The 14,180-nt window shown below is 27.0% G+C and overlaps 1 protein-coding gene across 1 annotated transcript in view; it reads right to left on the reverse strand.

The window, feature by feature from the left end:
• The window catches only part of LOC100202884 (ATP-dependent 6-phosphofructokinase, muscle type), a 69,064-nt gene that overhangs the window by 31,457 nt on the left and 23,427 nt on the right, over positions 1-14,180 (reverse strand). Inside the window, exons 8-12 of the mRNA XM_065796412.1 lie at positions 10,283-10,324; positions 4,303-4,347; positions 4,001-4,043; positions 2,439-2,504; positions 1,053-1,148 (exon numbers count right to left, since the gene is read on the reverse strand). Of these exons, the coding sequence (XP_065652484.1) occupies positions 1,053-1,148; positions 2,439-2,504; positions 4,001-4,043; positions 4,303-4,347; positions 10,283-10,324 (292 nt within the window). The remainder of the gene's footprint in view (positions 1-1,052; positions 1,149-2,438; positions 2,505-4,000; positions 4,044-4,302; positions 4,348-10,282; positions 10,325-14,180) is intronic.

Here is a 14,180-nt window from a genome sequence, read left to right on the forward strand (position 1 = left end):
ATTTCATTTGTTCATCTTATAGAGAAGAATTGTTTCAAATATGTTAAAATTTTTAAACTACGCAATAAATTTTTAAACTATGCGATACATAAAATAGTTATTAAGAAAATTAACTTTTTTATTAATAAAATAATTTAGCTTAAATAAAACTAAAGCTAGTGTTAATTTTATTAGAATCTTGTTTCTTAATTCTAATAAAAATAGCCTAAATAAAATAGCCCCCGGGGGCTATTTTATTTTAAAGACCTTTTTATGTGCCACAGCGTAAAAATAACTTAAAAAAACAAAAACTTTTTAACAATATATTTCACTTTTTAACAATCTTTAAAAGCAATTTCTTGCTTTATTACCTTATATTTTATTTAGTGTATTTTTCAAACGTTTTCAAAATTTTAGCCGTGGTTAAATTGTCGCAAAAAAATAATAAATGTGTGGTCAGTAATATAGTGCGATTGCACGCCTTTTCTATCCACGACTGATTTAAAGGAATTATAATTATAAAGTTTTTTTTTTCTTTGCTTTTAAATGGTTTATATACATACATATTTCAATATACAAATAAGATAAAGATGCTACTGATGGTTTACAAAAAATTTTTGATTGAAAATATTTTTAAAAAATGTCCTGATCAATTTTTCTTAAGATATAAGAAATTTTAATTCAGATTTTTATGTCTTTAGACAAACATTCTCCAGACAAAGATTAAATAAAAAATTTTCTTTTTGTTTCAATTTTCAATCTTGAACTAGTTTCTTAATTCTATTTTTAAATTATTATAAAGCATTTTCATTTACTGTTCAAAATTTTTTCTTATGAAAATAAGAATTTAAATATTACACAAGAATTTATATATGACAATAAGAAAAAAAACAATTTTATGTTGTTTAGGGTTAGTATTAACGACTTATGTTGCTAATATAGACGACATAATTAAATCATTTGTTTAAATGACTAAATAATTGGAAAAATAGTTAGATGATTCTATTTTTCTAATAAAGTTAATTCAAATGTTTATACAAATTTAATTGATAAGATTGGTTACTAAAAGTTACCTCTTTAACTTTATTTGCTGTAATAGGATTTCCATGAATATCTTGAGCACCTTCAGATATGATTATAATAGTTAAAAGTCTTCCTCTTGAACGCATCTAGAAAAAAAAATATATATATCTTTTAAATATTCATATTTGGAATTCACAAATCAATAAATAAATAAAGTGTGGGTGTTTAATCAAACATGTAGAAACTCCTAAAGTGAAAGAAAAGTATTGCACATCCCAAAAAAACCTGATAGTAAAATGCGTTAGCAATAAAAAGGGTATTACTTTTGGAAATCAAGACTGGTTGAAAAAATTTAAAACTTGTAAAAATTCCTAATCCAAAATAGCTTACATAAAAAACATAAAAGCATTAAATATAAAATTATTAACATATATTTATCGATATAACTATATCTATATCTACCTATCTATCTATCTATCTATATCTATATATATATATATATATATATATATATATATATATATATATATATATATATATATATATATATATATATATATATATATATATATATATATATATATATATATATATAAAATCATAAATTATATTAAATATAAAGTAAATCATAAATAAACTATAAAATACTACAATAACAAATAAAGTACATTACATCTATAATGAATTAAGGTATTTTGATGTTGGAAATAATAAAAACATCACCGATGTGAACACCACTGATAAAAGCACCACTGATAAAAAATTCACTGATGAAAATGCATCTGATAAAAATACCATTAATGAAAACACTTTTAAAAACTTTGATTTTGATTTATTTCTCGTATTTTTGCAAAGAAATAATCAAAAAAATAAATGACAATTTTTTTTCTTTACATTGCCTCAACATCAACTCATGAATTAACCAAAAAAATAATAATGAAAAAATATAAACATAAATTAAAAAAAGAAAGAAAATATATAAATAAATTTTTTGCAAAGAAATAATCAAAAAAATAAATGACAATTATTTTTCTTTACATTGCCTCAACATCAACTCAACAGCAGCATGAATTAACCAAAAAAATAATAATGATAAAAATAAAAACATAAACTAAAGAAAGAAAGAAAATATATAAATAAATTTTTTGCCTATATTTAAAAATAATACAATATGTGCAAATAAAAAACAAAGAGCAAATGAAATAAAAAAAAAATAAAAACAGTAAATGGATAAATATCTCAGTGCAAATCAAAGAAAAAAAAATTAAATAAGTTTTCATACCATTAAATTTTTTCTTTTTTTTTTTTTGTAAATAATTAAAATTATTATTTTAATTATTTACAAAAAATTATTCAAATATCTTCTTGAGAATAAAAAAAAAAAAAAACAAATTTAAAAAAATAATTTGTAAAATTTATTTTATTTTTATCAATACCTTTTTCAGATTTTCACATAACTCACTCTCCCATCCATCCTCTGGAGGCCATTCTGGGATAAAAATCTGGGAAAAAAAAATTGATTAGTATATAAAACTGCATAATAATCACAGAAAATCATGAAATTTTCATAAATTTTATTGCAGCACATTAAAAATGACACAGTGCTCAGAAAACTACTTATCTAAGAATAAGGTTACTATAGTTACAATGCATTATAATTGCACGATGCAAATTACTTTTACAATTACTGAAAAAAAAGATTTTAAGATTTCTGTCAAAATTTTATCATGAAAATTTTAATAACTTATCACAATGAAAAACAAAAATCAATATTACTGATATAACATATATGTATATATGAAAATGTATGTATTGATGTTGTGATATATGAGAGCGTATGTATACCTGAGTATATGTAACATATGTGGTATATCTAGTATATACATATGCATATGTGGTACGTACGTGCAGGCCTCGAAATCAGGAAAAACAAGGTCAGCAAAAAATTGCTAAATAAAACCCATTTAGGTTGGTACAAAATTTTGAACCAATCATCTGAACACTTAAAAAAACGCACAAAATTGACAAAAAAAAATAAACGTCTACATTTACTTAAAAGTTTGAAAAATAAACAAAAATTTTGCAAATTTTTTTTAACTATTTAATTTAAAATTAATAAAAGGTTTCATTTCGTGTTTTTACTTTCAATTATTTTGTTTCCAATTTTCAATTAAAGGTTCATTTTGCCATTTTAACTATTTTGTTTAGAAAACAAAATTTTTTTTTTTAAATAATATTAGTATTAAAGTAATAAAAAAATTTTTTGAATTAAAAAAAAAAACACTTGTTTTGGTGTGTTTTCATTTTAACTACTTTATTTAGAATTTAATCTAAACCTTCGTTTTGTAGTTTTTAATTTAATTACCTAATAAAAGGGCGTTCGTTTTGTTGTTTCTAGTATATTTAAAATAGCAAATAAAATTAAGATTTAAAATTCTGAGGTTGGTGAAAAATTGCTAACCTTAGACACTTTTAAGTGGCAAACCCTAATTCCAAGGACTGTACGTGGATATGATACAATAGACTTGTTAGTGCTGAGACTATATTGATACTAGTATGATACTAGTATGGTATGCATGTGTATTATTACAATAAATGGGAGTAAGTAAAGAATTATTTACACATTACAATTTATTTAGTAATGAAAAAATTAATATAATTAATTATACAGATATATTTTTTAAAACCATTGATTTTTACCACTGCAGTAGTTCCCTTTCCTTATTTGTATTCTTTGTATTATTAGTAACTGTTGTCTTTGTTAAAGACTCCATATACAAATAAATATACTAATTATAAATACTTTTTTATTGTTGATTTAACTTTTTTTCATTTAAACTTTCTTTCAGGTTGACACACCTGTATTTAGAAAGTTGGCATTTAATTTCATGCTGTATTTAGCACTACTATTGACAACACTTTCATTAAAAAAACTGTTTTTCTTCTTGATGACTGTTACAATTTTTTAAAGTTATTATTAATTGATTTAACTTATTACCCAATCAGCTCCACTGCTAATTCCTGCAACTAGAGCCAAATATCTAAAATTTATTTTGAGCAATTATTATAACAAATTAAACCAAATCAAACTATTGAGCATTAAAAATCATTTGCATCAAAATATATATGTAAAAAATATACATAAAATATACATACATACATACATACATACATATATATATATATATATATATATATATATATATATATATATATATATATATATATATATATATAGATATATATATATATATATATATATATATATATGTATGTATTAATAATTTCAAAAACTTTTACCCACAATTCCTTCCCATAACTTCCAAAATAAAAGCTCTTTGATGACTAAAGTGAAAAAAAAAGTTTTTATCTTTTTAACTTTTAATTATGTTATCTACCTAAAATTATCTACCTAAACTTTAAATTACGTTATCTACCTAAAATTATCTGAGCTATTTTTATTACATATCATTTAATTACTTCAATTACAGGATTATTTAAACTTGATAATACTGATGTGCTGTAAACAGAAACATCTTTCAATATTATGAGCTTTGAACTGAAGAACCTAAAGATTATGAGATAATAGATTAGTCCACAAATTTAATGCAAACTTGTAATCTCTACTGGACATTAATGCATTAGTGAGTAAAGCAATCAAAGTTGTTAAAATAGCAGAGTTATAGCGCCTCTTCACTTTATCACCTTTCTCTTTGTTCTTTATCATTCTCCTTCTTCTCAAGACTGCACTCTTTTAGATACAACTTCTGATCAAATTAACCATGTCCTTTCTCTTTACCCCTCTTCCAATAATGTTGTCATTGGTGACTTTAATGCTCATCACACTGAATGACTCATTTTCCAGAAAAATCTGATCACTTACCTTCACTCCTTGATTTGTGTCTTGTCTCTGACCCTAGCTTGTATTCAGTTTCTCCTTGTTCTCCTTTAGGTGATTCCAACCATAAAATAGTTTTTTTAAATCTTTCGCCTAAATAAATCTTTTTTGTACTTCTTCTTTGGACTTACCCTATCATCGCAGTACTTACTACTACCCTAAAGATGACTGGGATTCTTTTTGTGATTTTCTTCATGACAGTCCTTAGGCTGATGTCTTTTCTCTTTCTGCTCATAAAAGTGCTTTCTACAAAACCTTGTGAATCCAGACAGGTATGGAAGCTTTTATTCCCTCTCATCGGTTCCAAGTCAAGCCTCATTCTACTCCATGGTTTTTACCTTCTTTTGCAGCTGCTAAATCTAACTGCAACCATTTTTTTTCATCTCTTCTAAAAGAACAAATCTCTTGAGAACAAACCCCTATTTATTATTGTAAGAAGCCTATGTAAAAAAGTGCTGTCTGATACTAAGCTCCATTACTTGGATATATTTAGTAACTAATGTTGAGTTATTTTATTTTAATATTTAGTAACTAAAGTTAGGTTAGCTTATTCCAGTTTACTAGACCTCATAATTTATATTTAAGGCTCTAAAGACTTTTGGAAAATTTTTAACAACGTCCTTAACAGAAGTAGGTCTAACATTCCATCTCTTATTCATGGGTATGATTATATTACCTCTCCCAAGGATAAGACAGGATAAGGAGCTATTTGCAAAGACCTTTTCTTCTAATTTGACACTTGAATCTTATGGCCATACTCTTCTTTCCATTCCAATTAAACAAGTTAACCCATTGTTAGAAATTCAAATCACTCCAGCTTCTGTTCCTAAAGCCATATCTCAATTAAACTTTTGTACGGATTGTGGTCCAGAAAACATTCCTGTCATAGTTTTACAAAAGTGTTCTCCAGAACTCTTTTCAATTCCCTCTAAACTATTTAACAAGTGCTTGACAGAGTCTTGTTTTCTTGCCTGTTGGAAAAATGTATCTGTGGTTCTGATTTTTAAAAACTCAGTGGTGATTTACTCAATTGGTGGAGAACATTCTAACCCCACCAATTATTGTCTGATCAGTCTTCTATCTGTTATTAGCAAGGTCTTTGAGTCTTTGATCAACAAATTTCTAATATCTCATCATGAGTCAAATAACTTATTGTCAGACAATCAATACAGTTTTCAATCTTCTGGTTCTAAAGCTGATTTGCTAACTGGTGTGACTGAAAGTCTCTATAATGCATTAGATGGAGGCAGCAAAGCAAGGGTTATTTTTCTTGGCTTATCTAAAGCTTTTGATACAGTTTGGTGTGCTGGTCTTCTTTATGAGCTTCATATGATGTATCTGGGAACATTTTTGAAATTATCAAAAAAGTACCCAAGTAGTTACTTTACCTTAGAAGTCTACTACTTTTCACTTACAAACGAAGGTCAAAACTCTTTTTCATTTCCAATAACTTCTGGGGTCAAGGATAGAACATCAAGGTTCTATCCTTGGTCCTGCTTTTTTTCTTATCTATTTACATCTTAAGTGGCTCTACTTGCTGATGACTCAACTTTTTATTCCTGTCTTGACAAAAATGTCTTTTCAATTGTAAAAACAGGCATCTTGAATCTGATCTCACTTCTGTAACAAATTGGGGTTTGCAGTGGCTTGTGAATTTTAACTCCAACAAAACTCAGTTATTTATGCAAACAACTACTGCAATACTGTTGACATTTCTATATTGATGTATGGCAACCCTCTCATTGAGTCTTCTTTGTTACGTCTTCTTGAATTATTTTTCACTACTGACCTCTCATGGAAACCTTACATACAATCAATTGCTAAGTCAGCATCTGCTAAGATTGCTTCTTTTTATCGCGCTCTCCATTTTTTTACTCCTGCATCCATTCTCTACCTCTCCAAATCTCTTATTCGCCCCTGTATGGAATACTGTTGTCATATTTGGGGTGGTTCTTCTAATGATACTTTTTCTCTTCTAGACAAAATTTAAAAATGCATTGTAAATGTAGTTGGTTAACCTGCTTTATTTGCAGCTCTTTCTCTTTTCTACAAATACTATGATGGTCGCTGTCAAAAGAAGCTATCATCTTTAGTTCTGTTAACCACAACTCATTCTCACTTGATTTGTCATTCATTTGAAAAATTTAAAAAAAGAGCCTACTCCATAATGGCAACTAACCTTTTGTAATCTTTAATTTAATAAAGCACAAATTGAATTTCATATCGTATATAAATGCTATATTAGGTTTCATATATTGATATAAATGAAATTTAAAAATGCATTTATACTATATGAAATTCAATTTGTGCTTAATGAAATTAAAGATTACAAAAGATTGGGTGCCACTATGGAGTAGGCAATTATTTTAAATTTCTTTCTCTCAACTCTAACTTTGCTGTGAAATTTTAACAACTATGACTGCTCTATCTTGTGATAAATAAAAAACGCTCAAGGCATTTGCTTAAGGGAGTTTTTGATGTCAAAAAAAATTTTTTTAATTGCTTTTCATATTTCTCGACATCAACTTTTTTGAAATATTTCAATTTACTAACTTATTGCAAAACTAGTTTAATTGAATAATTAACTCAAAACAATGAAGAAATGTTATTATGTAATAATGTTATCAAATGTTTACTTAGATACTGGTTTTTTAAAACTTAAAAATATTGGTTTATTTTCTCAACATTTGACACAATTGTGTTTTATCTATAACTAAATGAACAAAAAAACTGTTGTTTAATTCCTTGAATACGTATTAATAGTTTTGCAAATAGTTATTATCTTTTATGTTTCAAAAGTCAAAAGTCAGTAATAAACTAAAAACTAAACAATGCAAGAAAAAAATGACTGATATACACTTAAATGTTTATGACACATTATTAAAATGTGTCATAAACACTTGTTTTTATAAACAACTTAAATGTACGCTTATTTTTAATGTTTACAAGGAATTTTATTGCTAGTAAAATAAAAAGATATAGTGACTAAATAATAAAGTTCTTTTTTTTTTTCTTTTACAAATTTGGTCTTACTGAAATAATTAAAATTGGCATTTTTCATTTCTGGAACACTGTAGCTTAAGCAGGCCTTGTTTTAAAGCGTAAACTGGTGCACCATATGCATACTTGCTAAGCCATTTAACATAAACGGTAAGCCATCTCACATTAGCCATTTTTTTTTCATTTTTTATTATTAAAACAAGTCTAAAGAAATTATGTGAAATCTAAAGAAAAAATGTAATTAACATTATAAAAACCACTTATGAAGTTTGAATGACGATTACGTAAAAAAGTTTGCATGACAATTACGTTTGATATTCGCGTTACTTACAAATGTAATAACTTAAGAAAAAAAAAAGAAAATTTTATTTTATTAACCTAACTTTTCCATCAAAAATGTTCAGTTTTAAAAAAATAAAGATAATTTTATGACGTCAAAATCACAAAGAGCTAGTGGCTTTATGGTTTTTATCAAAATTTAAACTACAACTCAGAATTTTACAAATGAGACCTTTTTATTTTTGTCAGAAAATCGACTTTCAGATTATTTGAAAAATAAAATTTATCATGGTCACATCAAAAATATGCCATGTTATAATAAACAAAAACACTTTCTTAACCTTAAATAAATCATAGAGAATAATGCATAAATGTTTAATAAAATCAAACAAAAAAAAAGATTGAACAAAATTGATAATCTAATCAAGAGATATTTAGCTTTTTGTAAAGGCACCTGAAAATGGGAAACTTCTTAAAAATTAAAAGTACTTGATAAAATTCATAATTTTTCTCTACAAGACTCTATATTCACTATATTCACTATTATCCTCTTTAGTTTCAGATTTATTTATTAAAGTCACTATCTGCTTGCTCCTGAGATGCAAAAAAATCACTGAAAAACGTTGCTTTTTAGTGGTATTTTTGATGGATGGTAAAATAAAACTTCATATCTACCTGGTACACCCTTAGACAAGAATAGCAGTTCTTTGTTTACATATTCTAAAATATTTTCAGAATCACTTGAATCACCAAGATCAATACCTCCACTACTATCATCAAAAAAAATATCAAGGATCTCATTCATATCATTTGTATTTATATTAGTATATATATATATATTTTTTTTTTCAATTGATAAATGAGCAATCTATTAACAAACGGTTTGAAGTATCAACTTAAGATATTAATCCCATTTCAGATATATGCTTAAAGCTTTTCCAAATTCCTATATATATATTGGAATATTTAAAATTATCAATGGACAACCATGTGGTTCACTTGTTATTTAGGAACAGACTTTATGGACTGCAGTGCAGGTCAGACGTAGCAAAAGGGTTAACACAAAAAAATATTTCAAAAAAAGTTAAAATAATACCAAAAAGTAATTCAACTGTCAATAACAATATAAGTCCTAAACTGTCACAGAAAAGAGATCATATTCAAGATTGGCTGTCTGTTCTAAGCAATTAAGAAGTGATGCCATTTTGTCAAGACTGAAGTATATAGTTGTGTCATTAGCAAATAGAGCCACTTTATAGGTAGAATTTTCAGGGAAATTGTTAATATAGATAAAGAACAACTCAGGACCAAAAATAGAACCTTGTATTACCCTAAAAGTTACCGAAGGAAAAGTAAATGAACTTAAAAAATTGAAATTATAGTAAATTTCGCCCCAATTTTTTTTTTAGTGTTTAATATGAACGTTTTAAAATTTAATAAAAGTAATTTAAATGAGTAAAAAAAATTTTTGTTAACTAAATATCATCCCTTAGCTTACAACACGGCTCAAGTCGAAAATTTAAATATTTTTTGTTCATGAAAAAAATTTTTTTTCATGAACAAAAAAAATTATTTAAATATTCAACTTGAGCGGTGTTGTAAGCCAAGGGACAATATATAAATATATAAAAATTCAAATTACAATTAAAATTTAGCCTAAACTTTAAAATAAATTAATTTTAATTAATACAAAAATTGAAATTTAAACTAATTATTTACTTATTTAAACTAATTATTTAAACTAATTACCTTAAATTTAAATTTCAACTAATTATAATAACTTTTGAGATTATTATTTAAAAACTTTGATGACAGATAAACTTCGTAATTTAAGCTTGATATTTAAATAAATTTATGTCAATTTCTAGACTGTTTTTTTCTTTTTTAAATGGCATTTAAAATATGACAATTTCTTTTATTCAAAAGCAACACAGGTATTCAAAATATTATTCTTATAACTTTTATTTCTCGCCACGTTTGGGATACAAGTACAAAGATCATGTACATGTACAGGTGACCATGTACATGCAGAGATGATCATGTACATGTATAAATGACCATGTACATGACAAGAAGACCAAATTTACAAACAAAGTAAAAAACCTTTCAGCTGTAGTAGAAATAGCATCAACATTTTCAAGAATTCTAAAAACATAAAACATAATATATTTAAAAAAAATGTATATAAATGTGTAAAATAAAATATTTATACATACATACATACACAATATAACTATAATGTATATACACACACACACGCACACACATATACATGTATGTATGTATGTATGTATGTATGTATGTATGTATGTATGTATGTATGTATGTATGTATGTATGTATGTATGTATGTATGTATGTATGTATGTATGTTTGTATGTATGTATGTATGTATGTATGTATGTATGTATGTATGTATGTATGTATGTATGTATGTATGTATGTATGTATGTATGTATGTATGTATGTGTGTATGTATGCATACTTATACTATATAAATATATATTAATTCAGTAATGGTGTAGTGGTAGAGCATATGCTTCATAAGTAAGAAGTAATAATATGTAAAGCCAAATAATGTGTAAAATTGATCCCCACTATGTCCTTGGTAGTACCATGCTCAACTTGTTTCTCAGTGCAGCAACAGTGCTTGTCAAGGTTCATATTTCAGGGCTAAAGAATTGTTAGAGGGTTGTAATCACAACAAAGTAGCTTATACAATAAAGTAGCCTTGACTTTAGTGGCCCTCTCGGAGAGATGAACTTCATTAAAATATATATAGTATATATATATATATATATATATATATATATATATATATATATATATATATATATATATATATATATATATATATATACTACTGTGATCAAAAAGTAAGGTGAATTTTTAATTTAAACTTCCCGCCTTATTCGAATCGCCCAATCTTTTTTATTTTTAAGTTGGTAGGAATGTCATTAACATTTGCGCCAAATTACATGTCAAACTCATAATTATTTTTTTTTTGTTTACGCTTGTTTCTGAAGTACCAAAAGTGCATTCGGCAATTTTCACGATGTCTCATTTTGTTGAGCAAAGAAGTGCTATTAAATTTTGTTTGCGGAATGATATTTCTGCTGCTGAAACGTATCAAATGTTGCAAAAGGCCTTCGGTGAAGAGACTATGTCTCAAAAAAATGTTTACAAGTGGTACAAAGACTTCAAAGAAGGCCAAGAACGTGTTGATGACTTGGAACGCTCCGGACGACCATCGACTTCGATTGATGATTGCCACATCAACAAAATCAAAGAATTGGTGCTTGCAAATCGTCGGTTAACCATTCGAGACCTTGTTGACATGGTTGGAATATCATTTGGGTCGGTGCAAGCGATTTTGAAGGATCATTTGGGCCTCAGAAGACTCAAATCACGTTTGGTGCCGAAATTTCTCAATTTCTTTGAAAAAGAGCGTCGCGTTAAAACGTGTGAAGCAATGCTTTCTGACTATCAAGACGTCTACAAACAAATTATTACTGGCGATGAGACTTGGGTCTACGCATACGACCCTGAAACAACCGACCAATCAAGTGAATACCATGAAAAAGGCGAGCCGAGACCAAAGCAACCACGTCAAAGTCGCTCAAAAATCAAGGTCATGTTGACTGTTTTCTTTGATTATTGTGGTGTCGTGCACTACGAATTCCTTCCAACTGGCCAAACTGTCAACAAGGAATATTATTTAAGCGTTATGCGACGTTTGCGTGAAGCTATTCGCAAAAAGAGACCGGAATTATGGGCCAATAACTCTTGGATTTTGCACCACGATAATGCGCCTTTGCACACAGCACTGGTTCTTCGTGAGTTTTTCGCCAAAAACTCTACCCACGTTGCTCCACAACCACCGTATTCGCCCGACTTAGCACCGTGTGACTTCTGGCTGTTCCCAAAGCTAAAGAGACCAGTCCGGGGAAATCGTTTTGAGTCCATTGAAGAGATCCAACGTGAATCGGCACGCGCATTGAAGGCTATCCCTACCGAGGACTTTTCGGCATGCTTTGAAGACTGGAAAAAACGTTGGCAAAAGTGCATTGGGGCCGGGGGGGGATTATTTTGAGGGGGACGATACAGATTTGGAAGAATAAATAAAGATTTTTCATTTTATAAAAAAATTCACCTTACTTTTTGATCACAGTAGTATATACAGCTTTTGTTAACTCAGACAGGTTCTTGCTGTCTCCACTGATGTTTAAATGGAGAGCTGAGTTATATTTATAACACTTTAATTTCTTATCTTTTTTTTATTATTTTTTTTTTTTTTTCTTGGGTTTTGTTTATATTCAAGTGCTTTAGTCTTTGTTTTATTCTAATCCATTTTATTTTACCCATTGTATATTTATTAGCCTGTCAATAAATTTTGATTGATTGATTGATATATGTATATATGTATATATATATATATATATATATATATATATATATATATATACATATATATATATATGTATATATATATATATATATATATATATATATATATATATATATATATATATATATATATGAACATATTCCATACAATTTTTTGTTACATTAGAAAAAAATAAAGAGCAATGTTAAAAACATGCTTTCCTAACTCAAACCCTCAGTCAAAGCAGCAGCAACCCCCTTGTATGTGTGTGTGTGCGTGTGTTTAAATAAATATTAAAACAATTTTCTTTTATTTAAAAGAACGCCTGCCCAAACCTAAACCCTCAGCCCATGTATGTACACTTCAATGCGTTTATCCTAATTTAAGTCAGTCAACGTAAGTACACTCCACTGTGCTTATCCATACTTTAGTCAGACAATGTATGTATACTCCACTGCGACTATGGCTATATCAGTCAATTTATGTACGCATTGATGCACTTATTCTATGAAACTTTAAAAAATAAAAATAATTAATAAATGTAACTGTAAGTAAACAATAATAAATTCCACATTATTTATAAGCGCATACAAATAATGACTTTCTATAATTTTATGTATATATACAAGTTATGTATATATACAACTATAACCTAATTATATTTTAAAATATCTTAAATATATACTCTATACTTTTACATAATAAAAAAAAGATGTAAAGAATGTTTTTCTCCCTTTAAGTCTTTGCCTTAAAGATCTTCAACAAAAAAGTAGCAGTTTCCAAGAGCAACCTAATCTTAAAGAGGCAAATCTTACAATAATTTACAGTTTTAAAGAGGTCTTTTTAATACCAAGATACTACCTGCACACAGCCTAATCTGTTAGTCACTGTAACTACATTTATTTTTTTTCAATCCTATTTTAGTATGATGACATCAGTGATGCTTTGTGTCGACATGGATCAGTAGAAAAAAGATATAATATATTTACAGTCTTTAAAATAAGATAAAAAATTAATATCGTGTATATCAAAGATTATTAAATTTTTGATATATATATATATATATATATATATATATATATATATATATATATATATATATATATATATATATCAGTGCATGTGATGAATAAAATCACCCAGTGTAATATTTCGCGCTCGTAATACTGAAATACCTTATCAACAAGTGTACGTGAACGACATCAAGTCTTTTAGAGCGATATTCAGAGTTGGAAATTGGTTGCAAAGGGGCCATCCATAAATTACATACACAAGTATGGGGAAGGGGTCACTCAAAAGCGTACCAGTGTGTACAAGGAAAAGGGTGGACAATTTTTTGTTTGAATTTTTTTCATGTGAAGTCCAGGAAATCAGACAAAAAAGCATTAGTTTTTTAGTTAATGCATTTGTCTATCTACCAGAAAAAAAATATGTTACAGCAGCTTTGATATTAAATAAAAACAATGAAATATCTTTATTTATGAAAAGATGACTACATAACTTTGTTTCCTTATTGGAGTTGAATTAACTTGCTTGAATACGAACATTTAAAAAAAAAAAGTTTTAATTTAAAAAAAAATTAATTCAATTTAAAAAAAAAAAGTTAAATTAAAAA

Source organism: Hydra vulgaris, chromosome 04, assembly GCF_038396675.1.
Source record: "Hydra vulgaris chromosome 04, alternate assembly HydraT2T_AEP".
In the NCBI taxonomy this organism is placed as follows: domain Eukaryota; kingdom Metazoa; phylum Cnidaria; class Hydrozoa; order Anthoathecata; family Hydridae; genus Hydra; species Hydra vulgaris.